General features: G+C 26.9%; 1 protein-coding gene and 1 pseudogene across 5 annotated transcripts; one reads left to right on the top strand and one right to left on the bottom strand.

Annotated features, from left to right (window-relative positions):
* Window positions 1-500: 500 nt before the first annotated feature.
* Window positions 501-25,823, top strand: LOC145180729 (uncharacterized). Of its 5 annotated transcripts, XM_090081202.1 has the most exons (52): window positions 501-638; window positions 944-1,095; window positions 1,547-1,613; window positions 1,697-1,831; window positions 2,109-2,153; window positions 2,412-2,507; window positions 3,108-3,169; window positions 3,318-3,392; window positions 3,581-3,688; window positions 3,910-4,006; window positions 4,416-4,527; window positions 4,765-4,919; window positions 5,097-5,407; window positions 5,532-5,631; window positions 5,850-5,900; window positions 5,970-6,104; window positions 6,245-6,405; window positions 6,487-6,579; window positions 7,181-7,275; window positions 7,488-7,606; window positions 7,763-7,801; window positions 7,969-8,175; window positions 8,417-8,479; window positions 8,722-8,830; window positions 8,992-9,055; window positions 11,095-11,266; window positions 11,721-11,864; window positions 11,965-12,063; window positions 12,192-12,372; window positions 12,574-12,707; window positions 12,845-12,919; window positions 13,024-13,128; window positions 13,204-13,287; window positions 13,528-13,652; window positions 13,810-13,868; window positions 14,275-14,351; window positions 15,249-15,550; window positions 15,654-15,828; window positions 18,873-18,920; window positions 19,400-19,533; window positions 19,750-19,869; window positions 20,048-20,138; window positions 20,354-20,440; window positions 20,781-20,882; window positions 20,974-21,057; window positions 22,862-22,951; window positions 23,056-23,215; window positions 23,468-23,634; window positions 23,707-23,823; window positions 24,600-24,716; window positions 25,300-25,504; window positions 25,612-25,823. In XM_090081202.1, the coding sequence occupies exons 1-52, from the start codon at window positions 555-557 to the stop codon at window positions 25,767-25,769; spliced, it is 6,147 nt and encodes a 2,048-aa protein (XP_089937328.1). In that variant the 5' UTR covers window positions 501-554; the 3' UTR covers window positions 25,770-25,823. The 5 variants fall into 5 exon arrangements, 2 of the variants coding, with proteins under 2 accessions (XP_089937328.1, XP_089937329.1); XM_090081203.1 differs by lacking the exon at window positions 11,721-11,864; XR_016450554.1 differs by lacking the exons at window positions 23,056-23,215; window positions 23,468-23,634; window positions 23,707-23,823; ... (1 more) ...; window positions 25,300-25,504; window positions 25,612-25,823 and adding an exon at window positions 20,222-20,256.
* Window positions 16,333-17,105, bottom strand: LOC149890858 (uncharacterized; annotated as a pseudogene).
* Window positions 25,824-26,348: the final 525 nt, after the last annotated feature.

Below are 26,348 nucleotides of genomic sequence, written 5' to 3'. Positions count from 1 at the left end.
TCTTATTTATTCATCATTTTTCCATCTAAAAACGAAAAAGTAATGGTAAATGTATAAGTTACTTTCAGCCGTATATGTTTTAGTATAAAATATTTTTGAAGAGTATTATTTCATGCTATTTACATGAGATAATATCTCTTTAGTTTCATGCTCTATGATAGTAAAATACTTTTCTGTTACATAGGATTATAGAAACAAAATATTTTTCTTATAATATAAAATTTTAAATAATTTTTTGTTTAATTTCATGCCATCTTTTTGTACTTTTTGCAATATTTTTTTAAATTTATTAACTCATATTATTAGAAAAATATTACACTTTTATAATCCTATATAGAAAAATACTTTATTATTATAGTGTGTTTTAATTATATAACTTATGTTCTATTTGAACCTAAAAAATATGTTTTTAAATGAAATGTTTTTAAATTTTTCTTTTGTAAAACAATTTGTTTTTAAAATCTCATGCACTATAAAAAAAGTATTTTTATTGCTTTAGTTTTGTTTCTAATTATATTTTAGAATTCTTAAATAAATAAAAGAATTTTACAGATATGGACGAATGCCCTTACTTGAGAGACCGAGATGCTTGTGGTGTAGGGTTTGTTGTTGACATTAAAGGAAAGAAATCTTTTCAAGTAAAATTTTTTAAAGTTATTTTATGTTTTTTCAATATTGAAATACACACATAAACCTTTGGATAATTATGATGATGATGATGATGATGATGATGATGATGATGATGATGATGATGATGATGTTGATGATGATGATGATGATGATGATGATGATGATGATGATGATGATGATGATGATGATGATGATGATGATGATATGATGGTGATGATGATGATGATGATGATAATGATGATGATGATGATGATGATGATGATGATGATGATTATATGTTTTGGAAAAGTACAAAGTTTTAATTAATTTTAAGATTTTATGTGAATCACAACATATGCTAAATCGAATGAATCACAGAGGTGGTTGCCAATGTAGCAGTGAAAATGGTACTCCATCTGGTGATGGAGCAGGTGTTCTTACTGCTATACCCCATAAGTTGTACAAAAAAATTTTAACAGATATAGGGTATGTCTCTTTTGATCAAGCTTTTTAAATAATTAAATTTAGGTAACAGTTAATTTCTTAAAAGTACCAGTTGGTCTGAATCTTGTAAAATCCTCATTAAAACCTACATGAATATAGCATTAGAGAAGCTACATTCATAAAATTAGAGAAACTGCAAGTTTTTTTAATGTAGTTTAATATTAAAGAACAATCAAAAATAATAATAGTATTTAATAATACCATAGAAAATCAAATACAATTAAAGTTAATATAAATACATAATAAAAATATATAATGTAATGGGATATATATAAATGCATACATATAAATAACAGAATAAATATATTGTATATATATAATGAAAGTGTATAATGTAAATGAATGATCTAATTATATAACTAAGTGAAATTACTTGAGCTATTTTACAAAGTTATTGAAAGATAAAAAATGATTTAAAAAAATTTACATTAAGGGGGAAAAATCTCACACCTGGGAATTATGCAACTGGTATATTCTTTTTGGAAAATAATGCAGAGGAGGTAAATTATGTGTGTAAATTTATAAAATAAATGCTTAATGTTTTTTCAATTATTCTGTGAAGTCATTTTCTTTTTGTTCTCAGGCCAAAAAATCAGTTTATTTGTTTGAGCAGTTAGCCATACAATGTGGTTGCAACATATTAGCATGGCGTGATGTTCCTTTTAAATCAGCTGAAATTGGTTTGCTTGCAAAAGAGACTCTACCAACAATAAAACAAGTTTTTAGTTTCATACTAGTTTTACTTTACATATTTTTTGATTTTACTTTAAAAAAAATACTATAATTTTACACTTAAATAACTCTAAACTTGGTAGTCATCTGGATTCATTTTTGATGCATACTTTTTTTTTGTAAGCCAGGTTTTAATTTTAGTTTATTATCTATCTAACTGCTCAATAAAAACCATTCTAATATCCTGTCCTTTAATTTGTTAGTTTGCATAAAATTTTTTGTTTTTGTCATAAAATCAGATAAAACATTTTTCTTTTTTAAAGGTGTTTATAACCAATCAAAATAATCAAAACAACTTTGATAAGCAGGTAAGATATAAGTTTTTGCTTAGATTTTTTAATTAACAGCAGTAACATTAGTAGAAAATTAAGATTGTGATGACGGCAATCCAAGTGTTTAAAAGGCTATAAACAAATATTACAATATTTGCTAAAAATACTTTTTGTCACAAAACTTTAAAAGTGTAAACTCACCCAAAAGATTGCTGATTATTATTGGTTTTTCTAAAAAAGTTTTATTAGTTATCAGTTTCTCACTAAATAATTCAACAACCATATATTTTTTAGATATATTTTTTGAGAAAAATTGCCACTCATCAAATGCGAAAGTATGGAAAAAGATTTTATATATGCAGTTTATCAACACAAGTTGTTGTTTACAAGGTCTGTGAATATTTCAACAATTTTGTGTATGTAATAAAATTTACTTGAAATGTTTAGCTCCAGTTCAGTCTGTTATGTGCTTAATAGAAACTTAATTTTGTTCTTCTTTATGGTTACTGGTAGTGAAAATTGCCCAAATCTTCTATTTTCTAAATGATTTTTTTGATTATAGTGTGTTTTTCAAATAAAATTTTACTTTTTTGTTATAATTTAATCATATATGGATTTTTTTGTGCACATTTTTGTTCATGTAAATTTGCAAGATGCAGCTCCTCTATCTTTATACAAGATGTTTTTTTAAATTTTGATCCCTAAATATAATTTAAAAGTTAAAGTTTAAAGTTATAAAAATTTATTCAAAGTAGAAAAATATCACTATTGAAAGTTTAGTTTAGATTTTTAAAATACTCCAAAGTACTATTATATTTTACTATTTTGCTGAAGAATTCTTGTTTTAAGTGTTACTTATATCATTATAAATAAACTTTTAAAATGTAATACAACCCTAATTCACATTTTTTTATGCAAATAACATAAAAATCAAACAAAAAAAAGACTTCCTAAAATTAGGGAAAATAAAAGGCAGTTAATTTTTTATAGGGATTGTTTACACCAGACCAACTTCAGTTATTTTATGATGATTTGCAAGACCCTGATTATGAGTATGTAGTTTTTAATGCAAAGTAATATCCAGTTTCATAATCAGTAAAGAAATAAAAATTTAAAAGTAAATTTTAAAAAATTTAAAAAAAAATAGATATTATACAATTGATTTTTTCAAAAGAGTTCTCTATAGTTTTTTTTATACAGAACACACTTAGCAATAGTACATAGTAGGTTTTCGACTAATACAAAACCAAGCTGGGAGAGGGCTCATCCACACAGGCAAGTTTATTTAGATTTATGTTTTTAATAATCATTTTTAATGCAATTATGTTGTTCAAAAACTAAGTATCTGTAGCTATTATTTATGCAGTGGAATTAGTTTTTACTAGATTATTAAATACCATTTAATTTTCAAGTTTTTATTTTAGAACACTGTAATAATTAATCGTATTTAACTGTTATTAAAGATTACTTGCCCATAATGGTGAAATAAATACCATTCAAGGAAACATTAAGAATATGAAAGCTAGAGAAGGCAACATGTCTTGCAGTTATTTTAAAGATAAGCTAGAAATGTATGTTTAAATTTTTTTTTTTTTTTGTTTTTAGGAGTTTTTTGAATATTGTTTAAGGCCACATTATTTTTTAAAAACAAATCATTAAAATGGTTTGGTATTATATAATGCAATATACTTTTCAAAAGTTCTCTTTGTTAAAAATTTTTAAAAATGTGTGCATAGAAGTTATTGTGAAAAACACTATGATACAGTTTAAAATCAAATGATATTCTTTGCAGGTTGTTTCCTGTTGTTGAAGAAGAACAATCAGATTCAGGTGCTATTGACAATGTTTTAGAATTTTTAGTTGCTGTAGGCAACCGAAAGTTGCATGAAGTAAGAAATAGCTCTGTTTTTATTTTTATTCTTACAAAGTTATCAATGTTTTAAGAGTAAAAATTATTTTTTGAACTTTTTTTATGTAATGAAATGCAGTTACATAAGTGTAATGTCATTGATTTTTTTTTTTTTTTTAACTTTTTAAATTGACAAATTTGAGTTAAAATATTGTATTTACCAAAATCATTATATTAAGAGATAATGAAAGTAATCCTTGGTAACCTTGGAAAACTAGATTTACATTATTTTTTATTAAGTAAATATCTTTTGAATGGTAGGTTTGTGAGATGCAAGCTTTTAGCCTAAAAAAGTATCTTTGGTGATTCAGTACTTATTTCTTTTTCAAACAAACCTGGAATTACAGTATTTTAACTCTAAGTCATTGAAATTACATTTTTTTTTACAGGCTATGATGATGCTTGTTCCAGAAGCTTGGCAAAATGATAATCTTATGAATGAGAAAAAGAAGAGTTTCTACAAATGGAATTCATGTGCAATTGAACCATGGGATGGTCCTGGTACTCCTCAAAATAGATATTTTTAAAAATGTGTATAATATTGTACAAAATAACTACTTTTGTAATTTTTTCTGACTTTTTTCCCTTCTTTATTCACACAAAAAAACAACTTTGATATGCACATTTTCAAAAAACATGTTTAACATGTAGTAAATATATTCTAAAATTAATGTTCTAAATAAATGTAATACAAGTAATTTTTTGCAAGTTGATAAAAAACTTTATTAATTTTGCTAGCACTATTTACCTTTTCTGATGGTCAGTATATTGGTGCTATATTGGATAGAAATGGTTTGCGACCATCACGTTATTACATAACTGATAATGGATTACTGATTATGGCAAGTGAGGTTGGAGTTTCTTCAATAAATGAAACTCAAGTGATATTGAAGGTTTGTTGTAAAAAAAGTATTTTTCAAAAATTGTTTCAAAAACATTTTTAAAACATCAAATTTAAAAAATTCAAACAAAGATTAGGTTTTTTTTGCTTTTAAATTATTATGGAGAAGTCTTTTTTTTACATAGTCATGTAGTGAATGGTTTAAATTTTCTGCTTCAAATATTTTTAGGGACGGTTAATGCCGGGTAAAATGCTGTTTGTTGATACACATCTTGGTTCAGTAATAAATGATAAAGAATTAAAGCATTCCATCTCCGTAGCAAATCCAACTAGTGAATGGTTGGTGTCTAACTTAAAAACACTTGATGACTTTTATAATGTTTATATTAAAACAAATGGCAGTGTTCCACCATTGATATCAAAAGAGCGCCCCTCTCCACAAATGGGAGGAATCTCTGTTGAGACTGATAGAAGACTGCCATTATTTGGATATTCTGTTGAAGATATTAACATGCTTATACTACCCATGGTGAAAGATGGGTGAGGAATTATTATTTCTTTTTTTTAAGTTATTTGAAAAAGGCAATAAATAAGTTAAAATTATGCATTTAGGTTTTTAACTTTTTTTATAAAACATTTTTGGAAAAAGTAGTTAAATGATTAGGAAAGAAGCAATTGGGTCGATGGGGAATGATGCACCACTTGCATGTATGACCATGTATCCCCAACTAGTGTTTGATTATTTCAAGCAGCTTTTTGCACAGGTTTAGCTATCAATTTTTACTTTATTTATTCAACTACCTTCTTTTTTTACAAAATTTTCAATCATTTTTTTTAACTAAAATAAGTTCTAAACTGTTCTTAAAAAATGAGCACCATGGGTATTGGTTTTCCTCATTTACACATTCCTTAATTACTATGAAGTTCAATTTTTTGTTATTTACTGTTGCGTTGCTTATGGTTGTCAAGTACTTTGTTTTAGGTGACAAATCCTCCAATTGATCCATTCAGAGAAAAAGTTGTAATGTCCTTGGTAAGTCTCATTTTTTATTTAGTACTTGTAAATAAATCAAAGAGCAATTTAATGAAAAATTTATTTTAGGCATGTCCAATAGGTCCAGAAGCTAACTTTCTTTGCCCTGGAAGTGATCAGTGCAAAAGAATATATTTGGAAACCCCAATACTTTCTCCCTCTGATCTCATTGTCCTCACAATGACAAGAATTTCTGAATGGAAGGTGAAACTTAAAAGTTAAAACTTTATTTTTTCTGAAGTTTTATAATCCTTTATATCTGCATTGTTTGAATTCAACTAGTTTAATTATGTCAATTTTTCTATCCAACCTATCAAAATTAAATGAAAACTTTTACAAATTAGGTAAAATCAATAGACATTGTGTATGACTGTAGCAAAGAAATAGGTGGTCTAGTTTCAACACTTGATGCAATTTGTGTTCAAGCTGAAGAGGCTATTGATGCTGGATACTCTCTAATACTTCTTACAGATAGAAGTGCTGGTCCAACTTTGGTACCCATAAGGTTTGAGTTTTTATTTATATTTTAAGAAGATTAGTTTAATGAAATAACTTTAAAATTTTTGTTTTGCTGGTTTCTATTTAGTTCACTATTGGCGGTGGGAGCAGTTCATCAGTATTTAATTCTCAAAAGAAAAAGATGTAAAACCAGTTTGATAATAGAATCTGGAGAAGTGAGGTGAGCAAAAAATTTTCTTTTTTTTTGTAGTTGATCTTTTTGTATGCTTATCCAATGAAGCTCATTCAAGTTTCGAACATTTTGTGAATAATTTAGGCTTATTTTTAAAAAAATGATTAAAGCTAGTAATCTTTGTTTTAATTTTTGTTTATGTTGTTGTTTTTTTCAGTTCATATTACCTTTTTTTGTCATTTCATTGTTTTAAATATTAATTTGTTCTTCATTTCATTGTTTTAAATATTCATTTATTCTTCATTTTATTCTTTTAAATATTCATTCATTCTTCATTTCATTCTTTTAAATAACCATTCATTCTTCATTTTATTCTTTTAAATAACCATTCATTCTTCATTTCATTCTTTTAAATAACCATTCATTCTTCATTTCATTCTTTTAAATATTCATTCTTCATTTCATTCTTTTAAATATTCATTCTTCATTTCATTCTTTTAAATATTCATTCTTCATTTCATTCTTTTAAATATTCATTCATTCTTTTAAATATTCATTCATTCTTTTAAATATTCATTCATTCTCCATTTCATTCTTTTAACTTTTTGCTTCATTTCATTCTTTTAACTTATAATTTCTATGTTTTTAGGGAAATTCATCATCTATGCACATTGCTTGGATTTGGAGCTGATGCTATTTTGCCATACCTTGTTTATGAGACATTCAGCAAACTAAGGGAATCAGGTTTTCTCAACTTTTTTGTGTTTGTGATCTGCTTAAATCATAAAAAATTTATAAAAACCATCAATTGCATTTTTTATTCAGCAAATTTTTTTTACAAATTCATTTTAGTTTGGTTTAGAAATGATTTGTTAAAATTAATATCTCTTTTTCATCATTATCTTCCAGTTGGAATTGAAAAATTCTCTTAACATGAAAAAAAAAAATCTTTTAAGGTTTGATTGATGCCAAACTTACTGATGATGCAATAGTAACTAATTACAAAAAAGCTGCTGATATTGGTATACGAAAAGTAATGGCAAAAATGGGTATTTCAACACTTCACAGCTACAAAGTTTGTTTTGTTGTTTTCTATATGTTCTGTATAAAATAAAGTTTGTTTTAAATTTTTATTCATTTATTAATTTCATAATTGTTCTTTAAAACATAATTTTAACAATCAGGTTAACTTAATTTTTCAAATTTTTTAATTTTATTTTTATTCTTTTAGGGTGCACAAATTTTTGAAGCAGTTGGTTTAGGAGAAGAGGTAAGAAGACTATTGAAAAAAAAAATTATATTATTATTTTTCTTCAGATTTAAGTATCATAAAAGTTGCAAGTCATACTTGTAATTTCTAAATGAAACTCATGAGAACAAAAAAAAATGATAAAAAGTTTACTTTTTTCATAATAAGTTTATAATTTATTTTTCCAGGTGATGACTAAGTGCTTTACTGGAACTGTTTCTCGAATATCAGGAGCAGATTTCAATACTTTGGCTCAAGAAGCAATAGATAGACATCGCCTTGCTTTTTCTGAACGAGAATGTGACAATGTTTTAATGAACAACAAAGGTGCTTACCATTGGCGTGATGGTGGTCAGAAACATGTTAATGATCCTCAAAGTATCACATATTTGCAGGTTAAGCAACTTACCATATTTATACTTTGAAATTATTCTTAAAATAAAAAGTACTGATCTATAAGAGAAGCTTTTATAAATTTAGGTAACAGTACCTTAAAAAAAAATTTTTTTTTGATTACACATAACACAAATCTAAATGAAGAATCAACAAAAGTTTGTGTCACAATTCCTCAGTTTAAAAAAAAAAAATCTGTATTTTCATGAAGAATGTTCTTCAATAGCAGTTTTTCTGATTTAGAGTGCTACTCAAAATAAAAATACAAAAGAATATGAGAAATTTGTCAAGGCAACAGTTTCCACAGTTAGTATCAGCTATTTTTTTAAACTACACTATGTTAATTTTGTTTTATTTCAAAATCTATACTTAAATTTTGCATTTGTATTGATTATTTTTTAAGTCTAGTTTTAAGAAATAAATGCATAAAATAATTTACTTGCATAAGAAATATTGTTATTAAAAGTAGTTTAAATAGTTTTATTAAAAAGAACTTTTTAACCAAAGAATAGTTGCAAAGATGAAATTTTAGATTAGAATAAATTTAGATACAAGCTTGCACATTACGAGGACAGCTTGAGTTTGTATTTTCAAATCAGCCAATTCCATTAACAGAAGTGGAGTCAGCTGCTGAGATTGTAAAAAGATTTTGCACTGGTGAAAAATTATAAATAATTTTAATACTCTTATCTATTGATAATAGCAACAAGCAATAATAGTAATAAACAATAAGCAGTAGTTATAAACTTTTGATTCGTATAAATGAATTTTGAGTTTTTTCAAAACATGATTTTAAAATGCTTTATTTTTCAATTAAGGTGCTATGAGTTTCGGTTCAATCTCAGAAGAAACACATAAAACAATGGCAATAGCAATGAATCGGTAAACAAAATTTAAATTGAAAAAAACTTTTTTAAACTTAATTTGGTAATAGATTAAAATTAGATATTTTTTTGTTTGAAAGTAAAGTAAAAAACTCAATAGTAAATTTAAAAATAGCTGTGCTTTATTTAGTATACTTACCTATTTACATTTTAAAAAAAGATGCATACTTTACCTACATTAGATACATTACATACATTAGATACATTAGATACATTACATACATTACATACATTACATATATTACATATATTACATACATTACATACATTACATACATTACATACATTACATACATTACATACATTACATACATTACATTACATACATTACATACATTACATACATTACATACATTACATACATTACATACATTACATACATTACATACATTACATACATTACATTACATACATTACATACATTACATACATTACATACATTACATACATTACATACATTACATACATTACATACTTTACATAGATTGCATACGATGCATATATTGAATACATTACATTATATACATTACATACATTACATACATTACATACATTACATACATTACATACATTACATACATTACATACATTACATACATTACATACATTACATACATTACATACATTACATACTTTACATAGATTGCATACGATGCATATATTGAATACATTACATTATATACATTACATACATTACATACATTACATACATTACATACATTACATACATTACATACATTACATACATTACATACATTACATACATTACATACATTACATACATTACATACTTTACATAGATTGCATACGATGCATATATTGAATACATTACATTATATACATTACATACTTTACATACATTACATACATTACATACATTACATTACATTACATACATTACATACATTACATACATTACATTACATTACATACATTACATACATTACATACATTACATACATTACATACATTACATACATTACATACATTACATACATTACATACATTACATACATTACATACATTACATACATTACATACATTACATACATTACATAAATTGCATACATTACATATATTACATATATTACATACATTAGATACATTACATACATTACATACATTACATACATTACATACATTACATACATTACATACATTACATACATTACATACATTACATACATTACATACATTACATACATTACATACATTACATACATTACATACATTACATACTTTACATAGATTGCATACGATGCATATATTGAATACATTACATTATATACATTACATACATTACCTACATTAGATACCTTACATACATTACATACATTACATACATTACATACTTTACATACATTACATACATTACATACATTACATACTTTACATACTTTACATAGATTGCATACGATGCATATATTGAATACATTACATTATATACATTACATACATTACCTACATTAGATACATTACATACATTACATACATTACATACATTACATTACATACATTACATACATTACATACATTACATACATTACATACTTTACATAGATTGCATACGATGCATATATTGAATACATTACATTATATACATTACATACATTACATACATCTAATAGCGTAATTCTTTTTTGGATGTTCATTTCCTGGTGTATTGTTTTTTTTTTGTTTTTTTTTTTTTTACTAATTACTTATGTTTGAGACACTTTTAGTCAGAATATCAAACATTTGCTTATTCCTTGTTATTAAGTATAAAAAATTTTGAGAAAAAATGTGGATATAATTTCAATTGACAAAAATTTTTTAGATACACAGTAAGTGAAGTCTTTAGCTGTGTTTATAAAGAACCTTCAAAATTAGGAACATGGATTTTTAAAAAAATTATTGAAGTTTTCACTTTTTCACTTTTTCAACAAGCAAAAAAGTTTTTCATTTGAAAATTAGTATTTTTTTAATTTCATAGTGAAAATTACCAACTTGATAAGTAATTATAAAAATAACTGGAAAAAAATCAAATTTTTTTTCAAGAATTTTTGCAAAAAGTAATTCTGGAGAAGGTGGTGAAGATCCTACTCGTTATATTGTCCAGGATCCAGAGAACAATATGTGTTCAGCAATCAAGCAAGTTGCATCTGGGAGGTTTGGTGTGACAAGTAGTTATCTGGCACATGCAACTGAGCTTCAGATTAAAATGGCTCAGGTATCCATCCTATATGAGTTCCTTTAAAACAATATTTCAAAAATGAAATTCATAAATATATTGGCTAATAATACCTAGTTTACATTATTCAAATTATAATATCAGTAAAAAATTTTAGTTAACTTTAAAGCATAAAATAGTAAAAGAATTTTTAAAAAAAACTTTTCTTGTTCATCTTTATTGACTTTAATAAGTTGGTTAAAAAAAACAAACAAACTCTTGATTGAGCCTCACCCATAATTGGGCATAATTTGGATTTACAATATTGTACATCACCATTGTAAAGTTTTGATAGTCGCATATAAAAAGATAAAACCATGATCATTATACATTTTAAGTTTTATTGAGTTAAGGAATCTAGGGTTAAAGGCCAGTGGCCTAAAGAGTTTATGAGTTCTGCTTATGGCTTCTCAAAGTCAAGGATATTGCTTCAAAGACTCCATCTTTTTTATAGGGAGCAAAACCTGGAGAGGGTGGTGAGCTGCCTGGTTTTAAGGTTACTGCTAAAATAGCAGAAACAAGATTTTCTATCCCTGGAGTTTCATTAATAAGCCCACCGCCTCATCATGATATTTACTCTATAGAAGATTTAGCGCAGGTTTAAAAAGATTGTTTGAAGTTAATTTGAATGAAAAGGAAATTGAAATAATCTATAATGTTATATGTTTAGTATTGGATAAAATGTTGCTTTTTTGTAGCTCATCTATGACTTAAAATGTGCGAATTCTGATGCACGAATCAGTGTCAAACTGGTATCTGAAGTTGGTGTTGGTGTTGTTGCTTCTGGAGTTGCAAAAGTATAAAATTTGTTTAAGAAAAACATGCAAAATTTAAATTTTATTTTGGGTTTTTTAACTGAAAAATTGTGTACTTAGTATTTTTTATATGCTTTTTTCCATGTTTCAAATTTGAAAATCTTTTATAGGGTTGCGCCGAACACATTGTTCTTTCAGGCCATGATGGAGGGACTGGTGCAAGTAGCTGGACAGGTGTAAAACACGCTGGTTTGCCATGGGAGCTTGGATTAACTGAAACACATCAAACTCTTACAAAAAATAATTTGAGAGAAAAAGTTGTATTACAAGTTGATGGACAAATAAGAACTGGTAATTTGTAATTTAAAGTTGCATTTATTAAATAAGTTATAATTGAAAAGTTACACTTTAAAATATTGAAGCTATTTATACCAATCCTTTTTGTGAATATTGATAACTATTTAGAAAATTTATACATCACATATTGTTTTCATGTGTCTAGCATTATACTTCTACTATAAAATATTATCTATAAGAATAAAAAATATACAGGGCATGATGTGTTGATTGCTGCTATAATGGGTGCAGATGAATTTGGATTTTCAACTGCTCCACTTATTGCCCTTGGCTGCACAATGATGCGAAAGTGTCATTTAAATACTTGTCCTGTTGGTATTGCAACACAAGTACCTACTTCTTATCTTTTTTCTTTTATTTTTAAGTTGATTTAAAATTGTCTATTTATAAGTGTATATCCTTTAAAAAACATATTTTTTAAAGGAAATTTAGTTTTATCTATTACTTCATCTGTTTGTTTTTCTAGGATCCTGTCTTAAGAAAGAAGTTTAGCGGGAAACCTGAACATGTTATCAACTATTTTTTTATGGTAGCTGAAGAAGTAAGCATTTTTATGTCTAGAAATCTTTTCAAATTTGGAAAAGAAAATCCAATTATCAAAAAAGCAAAATTTCCCTTCAAACCTTTTCCTATTATGTTTTTTAGATTCGACTTCTTCTATCTCAGCTGGGTTACAGGTGTATTGCTGATGTGATTGGAAAAGCAGAATTACTAAGACCTTTACGAAAACATACTAATGAGAAAACAAAGGTGAAGTTTAACATTTTTTGAACTTCTCATAGATTTTTTATTTCTGCATTCTAAATTTTTAGTTTGCTTAATTAGCTTCTTGACTTCAGTAAAATTCTGGCAAGCACTCCAGTCACTGGTGGAAATATCAAGCAAGATTTTAACTTAACTAATCGAAAGGTTTTATTTTAATTATTATTTAAAAGGTATAAAAAGCATATAGAAAAAAAGTTTCAGATCTGAACAGTTTTGTTTTTGTTGCAATACAAGCAAATTTATAAATGCTTGATTTTATATTTAGTTATTTTCAATTTTAATTTAAAATTTAGCTGATAAAGATATTATTTGTTAAAAATATTATTTAACTGCAATGTTTATGCCTGCAATTCATATGCTACACAAAGAAATATTCTTTTTCAGGATAATGATATAATTACACTATGCCAACCAGTGATTGATGGAGAAATAAAAAACATTTATATAGAACTTGGCATTGAAAATACAGATCGAACATTTGCTACTTCTCTCAGCAACAGAATATCAAGGTGCCCCCAATTTTCTCAATCAATTTGTTTTAAAGATCCTACTTTTATAATAAGTTCCTATTTACTTTGATTTTTGCATCTAACAAATTTTGATTTTGATTCAAGCATCTATTGAATTATTATTTTGCAACTAAGAAGTTTATGTCGCTTTTTTTAGAAAGCATCTGAACGGTTTAAGTGAAGACAGCATTCACATTAAACTCAAAGGAACAGGAGGTTCAATGCTAGCTGCCATTTTTTAATCTCAAATTATGAGTTGCATTTTTTTTTTTTAGCGTTAAACAACTGCTTTAAGCTTCTATGAATGAACTTTTATTCTGTTTTCTCTAAGAAAACAAACTTTTTACTGAGGGAATGATAAAAGCTATGATTTTGCAACCACATTTTCCTAATCTGAAACCAATAGAATTTTGTGATTTAAAACCTCAGCTGACACTTTAAGTTGCTAAATGCAATTTTTTAAGTCTTTGAAATTGTTACAAAAGTAAAGGTGGAAATAGGTGTTTATTTATATATACAATAAATGTGATCTAAAAATTAATAATTGTAATAACTTTTTTTTTAATCATAAACTTACTTTAAAAAAATATATATATACAATATTTACCATTTATTTATGTAGGACAATCTTTTGGAGCATTTTTGGCAGCTGGTGTTACATTAGAACTTGAGGGGGATGCAAATGACTATATTGGAAAAGTATTATGCATAAATCATTAAATTATTTAATTTTAAAATAATGATATTATTTTTTCACTACTACCAATGTATAAGTCAAGACTTTAAACCATTTAAAAATGGTCAAAAACATTCCATAAAGAATATAAGAAGGCAAAAATAATCTGTGGAAAATACGGCTTGACTTATGTATCAGTTGTAAAACATTAAACTACTCTTTTCAGTTAGTATTGGAGCTCAACTTAAAAAATGGGTTAACTTTTACACCAGTATATATGGTAATTTGTAAAGCTTTAGTAAATAATCAAATTTTAAAATGTGTTGATTAAATATTAGTTATAAATTGCATAAGGTATATATACTTATCTAATTATTATTACCTTTTTTTTTAATGCAACAAAATTTTAAAAAATGCTTACTACCTCAAGTTGGAATATCTTTTAAATGTATACATACTGATTCTTGTGTATTCCTATTATTTAATTCAATAAATAAATAAAGAAAATCATTGAAAAAGCATAAGATTTTTGTTTTAATTTTACAGCTCTATTATATTCTACTCCTTTTTTTTCAAAAATTTTTTTTTTAAATTACAGTATCTGTTAAAAGAGATCTTTAGGCTGAACTATAGTTTGTTTTCTTGCAATCATTTTAGTATATTTCATGAATATATATATATATATATATATATATATATATATATATATATATATATATATATATATATATATATATATATATATATATATATATATAATTATTTTTATAGTTTTAATACAGTGTCTGAACTTATTTCATGTTTGGTTTTTTGCCAAAAAGTTTTTTAATTTCAATTAATAACAAAGTTTACACTATTTTGTTCAAATAAGTGTGATTGTTAAAGTCAAATGACCACAAGCAATTTGAAATTATTCTTAGGGTCTTTCTGGTGGAAAAATAATCATTTACCCAAGTCAAAGTTTGAGGGACTCATTTAAATCAAATGAAAATGTTGTAGCTGGGAATGTTTGTCTTTATGGTGCAACAAGTGGCAAAGCATTTTTCAGTGGGATAGTAGCTGAAAGATTTTGTGTTCGTAATTCAGGTGTATTGGCAGTTGCTGAGGGTTGTGGAGACCATGGGTGTGAATATATGACAGGAGGTACAGCTGTTATACTTGGACATACAGGTAGAAACTTTGCTGCTGGAATGAGTGGAGGAATTGCTTATGTGTTAGACATGTAAGCTCATTACCTATGATTAAAAAATAAATTTGTGCTTTGCTCCAAATTTAATTATTTGCTAAATATCATAAAAATTTATAGAAAAAATATTATTTTATAGGAGCAAAACATTTTATTTGAAATGCAACACTGAAGGAGTATCTTTGCTACCCCTGGATGAAAGTGATTTAATTAGTTTGAGAGAGATAATAGAGAAACATTTCCAACATACTAGATCCAATATTGCTGAAAAGATTTTAATTGAGTGGAATAGCTACATTCAATATTTTGTAAAGGCAAGCTTAAAAACATTTTAAATTACTGATATGTTTTGGTAGCAACATACCGTGGTGTGATGTAAGAAAGTCCTAGTTTTTAATATCTCAATTTATAAGAGCGAACTAATACTAATAAATAATGAATTCGAATTCTTGCTTTTTGATAATATTGTAGAATAATAAATAAATTTTACCCTATTTTAGGCGTGAATACATTCAAAAATATCTTAATTTAAGCAGTAATATAGTTTGAGGTGATGACAAAAAGAAAGTACTATAATTTTGTTTGGAATAAAAGAAAGTCCTAATAAGTAATAAAGAAAGTCCTAATGTTTAGTATTATATGTTTCTTGAAGATTAAAATGACTAATACACTAAAGGCATTTTTCTGACAGACATTTATTAATTCTACATATAATATAAAATTAAAAATTCTGTTCCATTATTCTACGTATAACTTTACTTAGTTTTAGACTTTTTAGCTGCTTTTTCTTGTTTTTCTTTCAAATTTTCTAGCCGAATTCATTTTCTTTCCTGTTTCTCAGACTCCTTTTCAGCTTTTTTTCTCTTTCTTTCTTGCTTTTCCTCAATTCTCTGTCTTTCTAATTCTTCTTTAGCTCTCTTTTTCTCCTCTAAACTAGCAATATATTCGTCAGACGTATGACTGATGAAACTCTTGTTGCTTGTTTTGGTACTTTTTTACTCTGAAATTCTTCTGGACTAACAAATATTGAATCAAAAACATTTTCATTTGCTTGCAAAGGTCCTTGAACTGGTGCTAAAGCTGTCTCATTAATTTCAATTGTTGATTCTGGTTGTGTTAAGTTCTCATTACTTACTGGAGTTTCCTCTAATAGCGTTTCTAGAACCATGTTCTTTTCTCGAGTTGTGGGATCAACGCCCTCTATTTTGTCCATTTTCTTCTGCCAGTAATAAAATAAGGCTTCTTGTTCTATTGCACCTGTCCAATACATAAGATTGCGATGGGCTCTAAAAGATTTTAATTGCTCTTGTGTCATATCAGTTTCTAAATCATTTTTGGCCTTATCAATATGACTTAACAGTTTGGCTGTAATCAGAGTTTCAGCGGATTCTTTAGGATCTCTTTAAATTTCATTTTCTTGTACACTTAGCGGGACTTTTGTAAGATCCAAATTTTCTAGTAAAAAAGGACGCAAACTGCAGCATTTAAATCCATTTGGTATAAAAGTCGGATTTTCCTGTTTTTTTGCAATTGCGGTCTGGAGCAGGGACGCAAATGTCCTTTTTGGTAGAGCAACTCCAAGGTTTTGCATTCTCCATTCTGTGACTATGTCGGTCCAAATATCTTTTGCAACATGAAAGTAAACTCGCTCCAATGGCTATGCAAAATGGGTGCAATTAGGTGGCAAACAAATGATGACAATACCATTTTCTCTGCAAAATTGTCCCAAATCTAAGGTCAAATGTGATTTGTGGCCATCTAAAAAAAAAATTATTGCTAATAAGACATTATTTTTTCTTAAAAGTTCAATGAAAGGTCCAGATATATAATCGTAAAATGTTTGGGACACCTTCGGCTGATTGGCCCATAACCCTATCTTTAGGAAAGTCAGCTGCAATTTCTGGTGGAATTCACCGTTCATATGGATACAAAACCATGGTGCAAATAAATTACTTGCATTTACTGCTATTATAACTGAGAAACTTTCTTTATCACTATTTGCAGTGATGTTATACAATCGTTTATTTTTTTGTCCAATTGCATTTTTAATAGATGGACACAGATCAAAAGATGACTCATCAAGGTTCCTAATTCGATTAAGATCCTCAAACACAAACAATAAATCATTTTTATCCATATACTCTATTATTTTTTGGAACCAGGTTTTAATATCTTGTTTAGAAACAAGTGTTCTATGTTTTGGAAGTGTCTGAGCCTTTCGAATCGAAAGTATTGAATGTCTCTTGAAAATATTGCGTGCCCAACGAGTGCCAATTACTTTTTGGTCAAGATTCATTTTTTGTGCTAAAATAGATACACCCTTAAGAAGACCCTAAAATAGATATACTCCTTAGAAGAAGTTTCTTCAGGACTGGCATACCAACATTGGCCATATCAATTAGCCAATTTTTAATTTTAACCTCTACGTTTTTATCAAAAATTATTGGACAACCCTATTTGACTCTTTGCTCGACCTTGTATTTGTTGAACAAGGGTTGTCTTAGGTATTTTATAAAATATAGACGCTGCATATATTGTCATAGTCTTCTTTTTTATTTTATTAATGCTTCATCCATATGTGAATATGGCTTGTAAGATTTTTTTGGGCCTAAAACAAAAAATTAAATTATTTTTGTAAGGCTTTCTTTTGTATACGGTAAAAAAGAGGAAAAAAGAAAGTCACATCAAATTTTTCGTAAAAATATTAGTTTTTACGTGTAAATCGATCGTTTTTCATCATGCAAATTCCAAACTTACCACGTTCATGTGCCATTATTGATCAAAACAGTTTTTTAACAACAAAATTTTTACAATAAAAAACCTAAATCTTCACCATACAATTTTTGACGAAATGTTCAAAATAGCATTAACTTATATTGACTATTTACATCTCAGTAGAACAAATACTCTGATTGGCCGAATTCTCCACCAATCCAGTCATTTTTTTTATGGACAGTTTCTTCAAAAACATTTAGTTAAAGTAACAAAAAGTATTTTCTCAAAATAATTATTTTGTAATATACAAAATTTATCATTTCTTACATTAGGACTTTCTTACAGCATAGGACTTTGTTAGGTCACACCACGGTATAACAGATATCATAAGTAGCAAATATCTGATTTATTTGCAAATAAATCAAACATTAAATAAAAAAAATTGTTTGTTGTAAGCTTTTTGTAATTGGATTTTTTATGATAAATGTTGCTTACAAAACTGGAATTGAGGTATTTTTTTTTTAAATAGTTTTTTTTTTCCACTTTACTTGATTGGTGAGAAACTTATTAAAATTTATTAAAAGTCTAATGCGTAATATCTAAACATTTATCTGAAGTACTTTTTGATTGGCTCTTCTCTTAGGTCTTACCTATAGATTATCAGCAAGCTCTAAATAACTTGAAGAACAAAGTAAGTTCTTTACAAAAATTTTTTTGGTATTTTATGTTCATCGTCAAAGCTCTAACTCTTCTTTTTCTCTTCTAACTTTTCTTTTTGTAAAATTTTCAAAACTTTAAACAGTTTACTTAATGTTTATTTATTTTATTTATTTTTTTAAAATTTTTAGTTTCAGTTCACAAAAGTTTTTTTGCTCAAAGTTGACAAGTTTTTTATAAAGTTAAAAAAATTTATAAATTTTGTTTCTCAATTTTTCTTTATTTTTCAAATTTCATTTTCAAATTTGTTTTTTCAAATTTTTAATTTTTTACAAATTTCCATTATTTTTATGTAAACATTAAAGAAACTTCAGTAATATGTTTTAAAATAAATTTTCAAATGTATCATTTATTATTTCATAACTTTCTATTCTTAAAGATACATTTCAATTTTTAAAAGTATCTTTAAGAATAGGAAGTTATGAAATAATAAATTAAAATTTTTTTTTAAAGATATCTTCAGAGAATGATTCAATAACAGTTTTTCCTAAGCGTGAGAGAATAGATAGCATTGCTGATATTGAAGATATAATACCTGAGATAGAACAAGAAAATAAAATAATAGACAGTGTACTTGATAAAACAAGGTAACAATTTCTTTAAAGTTTTTTTTTTTGTTGTTGTTGTTTTTTGTTAAGTATATTCCAAAAAAAATCACATTGTGCAAATTGATAAAAATCTAAAATGTAAAATTATAAGATTTTAGTATAAGTTTTCTGATGTAAAATTTGTGTAAAATAAAGTATACAAATGTTTTGTATAAACATATTATATAACTAGTAAAAAAATTTTTTTTTCTCCAGAGGATTTCTAGTTTATGAGAGAAGCCATAACAAATATCGACTTGCCAAAAAAAGGGTGAATGACTGGAATGAAATTTATTGCAAAGTTAACAAAAGAGATCTCAAAATCCAGGCTGCCAGGTTTTTTTTTTAACTTTTTGCTGAACATTTTTCTTTTTTTTCTTCAAGTTTAATTGAGTAAACTTAAAGAAAACAATCAAATAAAACAATTAATCTTAAAATATTTTGAATTAGAAATTTTTTGATTTTAGACATTTTAAAGATAAGTAACAAAATATTTTTTAAAATTCTTTTTTAGATGCATGGACTGTGGTGTTCCTTTTTGTCAATCACACACAGGATGTCCTTTAGGAAATGTTATTCCAAAATGGAATGATCTTGTTTTTACTGTAAGATTTCATGTAGTTTTCTTAAAAAAGAGATTTAAAAAAGATATGAATGTAAGAGAACTTTTTCCATTTGTAAATTTTAGTTTGTAAAAAGGCCTCTTATTCAATCTTTATGCAGGTGATTAGTTTGCTTACTTTTACAAAATACTAAGTGACTTTGTTTGCATCGTGTGTATAAAAGTTAACTTAATTTTTACATTTTTCTTTAAATAAAGGATAATTGGAAAGATGCTCTTCATCACTTACTGCAAACTAATAATTTCCCAGAGTTTACTGGGCGAGCTTGTCCTGCGCCATGTGAGGTATTAAATATTTATAAAAGGTGCTTTCTAAAATTATTCTTCTGTTTGTATACATCATGTATGCATACATGTGTGTGTATACATTATCCATGTATACATGTGTGTATACATTATGCATGTATAGATGTATTTATATTATACATGTATACATCTATTATATATATGTGTATAAAAATATATGTATGCATGTATTACATATACATATGTTTCTATACATTATGTGTTTCTATACATCATGTGATACATACACGTGTAAATGCATCACGTAACATCATAGTTTAAAATAATTTTTTTGTTTAATTAGCATCATTTGTAGCTTAAGTTTTTACTTCTTTTCAAGAGTGCTTGCGTTTTAAGCATCAATTCTGAACCTGTTACAATAAAAAGTATTGAATGTGCAATCATTGACCATGCCTTTGATCAAGGTTGGATAACGCCACAGGTGATCTCAAACTCATTTTTTGAATTTTTTCAAATTTTAAAAGTGGGGTCAAAAAGGAAATACAAAGCATTTTAAACTCTGGTTTATTTAGATTCCTTTAGTTAGAACTGGAAAGAAAGTTGCAATTGTTGGAAGTGGCCCTGCTGGATTAGCTGCTGCTGCTCAATTAAATAAGGTTTTTTTTTTGTTTTTTTTTATAAATAAATATATTAAAATAGTAATTTTATTATTTTCTTTTACATCATGAGTACTTTTGTTATTTAAAAAGTAGCTGTTCAAATATAAGTTCAAATATAAAAAGTAGCTAACACTAAATTCAGTTACAGTAATGAAAGATAACATTACAGCATAAAATAATTAAAAATACAAAAGAAACTTCTATTGAGATTATTTATTAATTTGTAAATAAAGTATGGTGACCAGCCTAAAGATAAAGGACAATCCTTACCATGTAGGGTAAGGTTGCTAATATTGTACCGATGCCTATATTGTACTTTTAACATAACTCGTTATTTTTACAACCCACAAAAAAATTTTTAACTTATTTTTTATCTTTGCTGAATGAAATTAAGTAGTCAACTGTTTTTTTTTGTGATCCAACTTCATTAAGCCCAGAATAAGCTCTTTTTGGTTTTTTATTGAAGATTTCTTATTTTAGGTTTTTATGGCTAAGTGTATTTCACTAAAAAAAGCAGAAGATATGATTTGTTCAGTGTACTTATGTTAAAGCATAATTTATCTAAATTTAAAATAAATACTTAGAATTTAAAAAAACGTGTGTAAAGTTTAACAAAACCCTCTTGAGATTTCAATTAGAGAAATATCCATACTTACAATACGATTTTCACCACTTAAACAAAAAAAATAAAAATTTTAGTATTACTCTTGTATTGACAAGCAGTCCTTAAAAAGATGCACTCTCTAGTTCAGTTTTACCAATATGTTAAGGCTGGTGTCAATATGGCTGTGAAGGTGCTAATCAAAAACAGACACAATATATCTGAAACTTTTGCCAAAAATTATATTTTTATGTATTTTTTTTTACAATATTTAGTGTGGTTGTTTTTAAAACAGATATAGTATATATTGTTTTACATTATTTATTATAACTTTCTTTAATAACTACCTTCCTCCTCTATTCTATTCTTAGCTAACCCATTGGTAAACATACAATTTAAATAAAAATTATACCATATGTGGTGATACCTGTTTTTGGCATTTTCCAGAAGAAAAAAAAAATTCAAGTTGCACAGAGTTTATTAAATAAAAAATTTCATTTCATTATATTATGGGCAGTTAGGTGATATGTTATGTTATATCAGAATATTTCCAATTGCTGATTTTATAAAAACCGTTCCTCTTAATCAGTTCTTTAAGTCCCTTAAATCTAAAATCATAAAATATTTGCAAAGCTGTAAAGTAATTGAAATCAAGCAAGTGGTACAATATTGGATTACAATGGTACAATTAAGGATCTAGTTTCCTTAATTGTACTCTTAGCGCTATTTTTTTAATTTGATTCTTCGAGACTTAACGCTTTTTAAATTTTGAGTTTTTTAAACATCTTTACAACAAACAATCCCTAAATTATGAAATCCTATCGAAAATCCATGTTTTCACTCAGTAGCTTACCTGCATTTTTTAGCTTTGTCTTAGGGGGTACAATATTGGCAACCTTACCCTACATTAATGGTTGAGAACATAAGCAATCCTGATCAAGTAATTTTAACTCAATTTGAGTTAAAATTACTTGATCAAGATTAGTAGAATATGCTTAATGTATTTTATTTTAATCTTCATGTAAAAAATATTGAAAAGTACATGTAAAAATATTTTCTTTGGTTAGTTAGATCCTCAAAATGCGAAAACTAGTGAACTAATATGTTTTGTGAATAAACTCTTATCATTACTCATTGTTTTTTTTCTGTTACTGCTTTTTTTGTGCAACAAGATAATTTTGTGAAATCTTTTTTCTTTAGGCTGGTCACCATGTGACAGTGTTTGAGCGAAACGATCGTTGCGGTGGCTTGCTCATCTATGGAATACCCAACATGAAGCTCAGTAAACAAGTAAGACCTCTATACAAAAAATCTTTTTGTGGGTACACAGAAAGACAATTTCAATATTGATTTGAAGTGGTTCTAGTTACAGACATTTCAATTTTTATCTTTAGGTTGTGCAAAGGCGTATAGATCTTCTTGCCAAGGAAGGAATTACATTTCAGACAAATACAGATGTTGGATCTGATGTGGATCCGAATGATCTTTTGAAACAGTTTGATGCTGTCTTGTTAGCAATAGGTTCAACATGGCCACGTGATTTACCTATTCCTGGTATTAAAACATTTGTTTCAATTTCTAATCGGACCAATTTGAATAAAGGAAGAAAAAAAAAAAAGCTTTTTTATTTGAATTTTGTTTGAAAAAGAAGTTAATTGATGTTTTTTGTTGTAAAACATAAAAGTTGATAAAGTTGTTCTTTGTAAATGTATTCGGTAGGTTTTATTGTTTGCTGGGCTTTATTTTAAATGTATTTAGTAAGTTTTAATTAAATTTCTACTAAAATTACCATGTTACCATGTTTAGGACGCCAATTAAATGGAATACATTTTGCAATGGAGTTTTTAGAAACCTCTCAAAAACATGCTCTTGGAAAATACTCACTGCCAAGGTTAGATGTCAAAGGGAAGAATGTGGTTGTGATTGGAGGAGGAGACACTGGTGTAGATTGTATTGGAACCTCAGTTCGAATGGTATTTTCCTTCTTTCATTTTTTTGTTGTAATTTAATATAATGTAATTTTATTTGACTCATTCTCTATATAGGATGCAAAAAGTATTACCACATTTGAGTTACTGGCAGAACCTCCTAAAAATCCTTCTTCATTTAATTCGTGGCCTCTTTTACCAAGAGTACTACGTGTTGAGTATGGTCATGAAGAGGTAACACTATAGGCCGGGTGAATAAAAATGAGCAATTGCTTTTACTCAGTAATTGGTCAGCTTTACGTGAATAAAAAACTTAAGCAGTTTTCCTCATATTTTTATTCGCGTAAAGGTAAGCAATTTACTCAGTAATTGCTCAATTTTACGTGAATAAAAACTAAAGAAAAGTTGTTGAAGTTTTTATTCACGTAAAGCTGACCAATTACTAAGTAAAAGCAATTGCTCATTTTTATTCACCCGGCCTTATAGCTCATTTTTTGTTTAAACTTTATAAGAAAATGTAAGAAAAGAAAACATTTCATATAATATTCAAATATGATTAATTTCAAACGCATGATCTGATGGTGATCAAACAATAATACCAATTGTTTTTTTTTGTTTTTCTCATTTACATTGTTGATTTAACATCTTTATTCGAAGAAGTGTCTTTATTTATATTTAATAAGCCATTTATACTAAAAGACAAGACATTTAAGTCTAAATTAAAATAACTTATGGTGATGTGCATGCTATCATTTAATAAAAGTTGCTGTAGAGACGTTCATAAATTTTGAATGTTAGTGTTTTTATGATAGCACGCGCTCACCAAAATGCAAGAAAATGCAAGTTTTTGTTGAAATCTCTTTTGACAACGTGTTTGATGATGAGATATCGTGTATGCTTTTTATGTTGCAGTAATGAAATATTTTATATTAAAAGTTTTCTTATTTTTTAAATTTGTTAAATATATTTTAGGTGTGTTAAATATGTTTTTTTTTTAAACGTGAAATTAGGTTGCTCTTAAGTACGGAAGAGATCCCCGCATCTACAATACCATGTGTAAAGAGTTTGTCGACAACGGTGAAGGTCACGTATGTGCTGTGTTGACCGCCGAAGTTACGTGGGTGAAGGTACGTAGCTTAAAAGACATTTTTTTTTTTAAAGCCGTATATCAAAACACCAATTGCAGTAAAGATTCTTCTTTCGGCCAACTTTTACATTTGTTACACTTTTTAAGGAATTTACCGAAGATTACACAATATTTTTCCCCAAAAAATACGGTTCACAAGTGATGACAGGTAAAAGTTTGGGACCCATGACACTAAATTTACAATAAAAAAGGCATTTAGATTTTAAAGCTCATAAAAAGGGGAAATAGGCCATTTGACAAATGAAGTCAAAAAAATTCATTACCTCACAAAATCGTTTTTAATGGCTAAAAGTTTGAGGTAGCATTTTGTATCTTTTTTTTCAGCATTCACTTTATAAAACAAACAGATTCATGAAATCCTTAAAATTGTCATTATAAAGAGTGGTGAATGTGAAAATTAGTCTGTTTGATGAATACCATCTCTAAAGACTACCAGATTCACAAAGAATAATAGAAGCTCATTCGAAAACAAAAAATTGCCCCGTATGCCAGAGGCCCTTAGCTTTAGTAGTTTTTCTCCTTCTTTACTACTTGTAACCAAAAGAATTTTTTTTTGTTTTAAGGATGTAACCGGCAGGTGGCTTATGAAAGAAGTTCCTGGTACCGATAGAATCTTTGACGCTGACATTGTATTAATTGCTCTCGGTTTTATTGGTCCCGAAAGAACTATCTCAAAGTTGCTCAATGTTAAGCACGACCTTCGTTCAACTATTGAAACTGCGAGGGGGGTATTTAACACTAACGTTGCCAACCTTTACGCGGCTGGTGGTATTAGGCATTTCGTTTTTTTTTCTTAAAATGTTTTTAAATTGTTGAACATCTGTTCAAAATTCTTTTCATTTTATGCAATAAAAACTTTCGCATTTATTTTTAAGATTGTCGTTATGGTCAGTCGCTCATTGTAACTGCTATTGCCGAAGGAAGACAAGCTGCTCGTCAGATTGATCTTGATTTAATGGGAACAACATTACTCGCAGGTCCTGGTGGAGATGTTCTTCCTCCTCGACCTCTCCTAAAACAATACAATTTCTAGATTTATGAACTGCTATTGTATATGTTTAAACCCATTGATATATTTTACAAATTTTATTACACATTCTTTTTATTTATTTATTTTTTTCTTTTTATTACTAAAATAATTTAGTTTGCCTCTCAAATTTTTGATAAAAAATTTTTTTATAAACGTTGCAGAAAGTCTTCTATGAATAACAAAAAAAATTTACGACTCATCTGATGTGATTGGTCGAACGTCTTTTTTGTACCAAGACTATTTTTAGTTTAAATGAAACATATTTTTACTACTTTTACTTTTCTAATATTTTTATAGAAGAAATATGGTGCTGCGGCATAATCTTTTTTATGAAAAATCTTTAGGAAGAACTTCCTAAAATAAGTAAAATTAGAAAGTATTTACAATCAGCAGATAATCATTGAAATATTTCCTATATATCATGTTTTTATTATTTATAATATAATAAATTGTTATTTTAGGCTTTTAGTTTTCAAGAAAACTTATCTTTGTAATAAAACTTTAAAATGGTTTCCGTTTTTTTATGAAAGCTTCGTGATTTTATTTCGCCAGTATCTGATCATTAATTGAGATTTAACTTCC

The sequence above is a fragment of the Hydra viridissima genome, unplaced genomic scaffold (genome assembly GCF_058129835.1).
Source record: "Hydra viridissima isolate aposymbiotic clone 2 unplaced genomic scaffold, HvirCarnegie_v1 scaffold_3, whole genome shotgun sequence".
NCBI lineage: Eukaryota > Metazoa > Cnidaria > Hydrozoa > Anthoathecata > Hydridae > Hydra > Hydra viridissima.
This window is presented reverse-complemented; position numbering and strand designations above follow the sequence as displayed.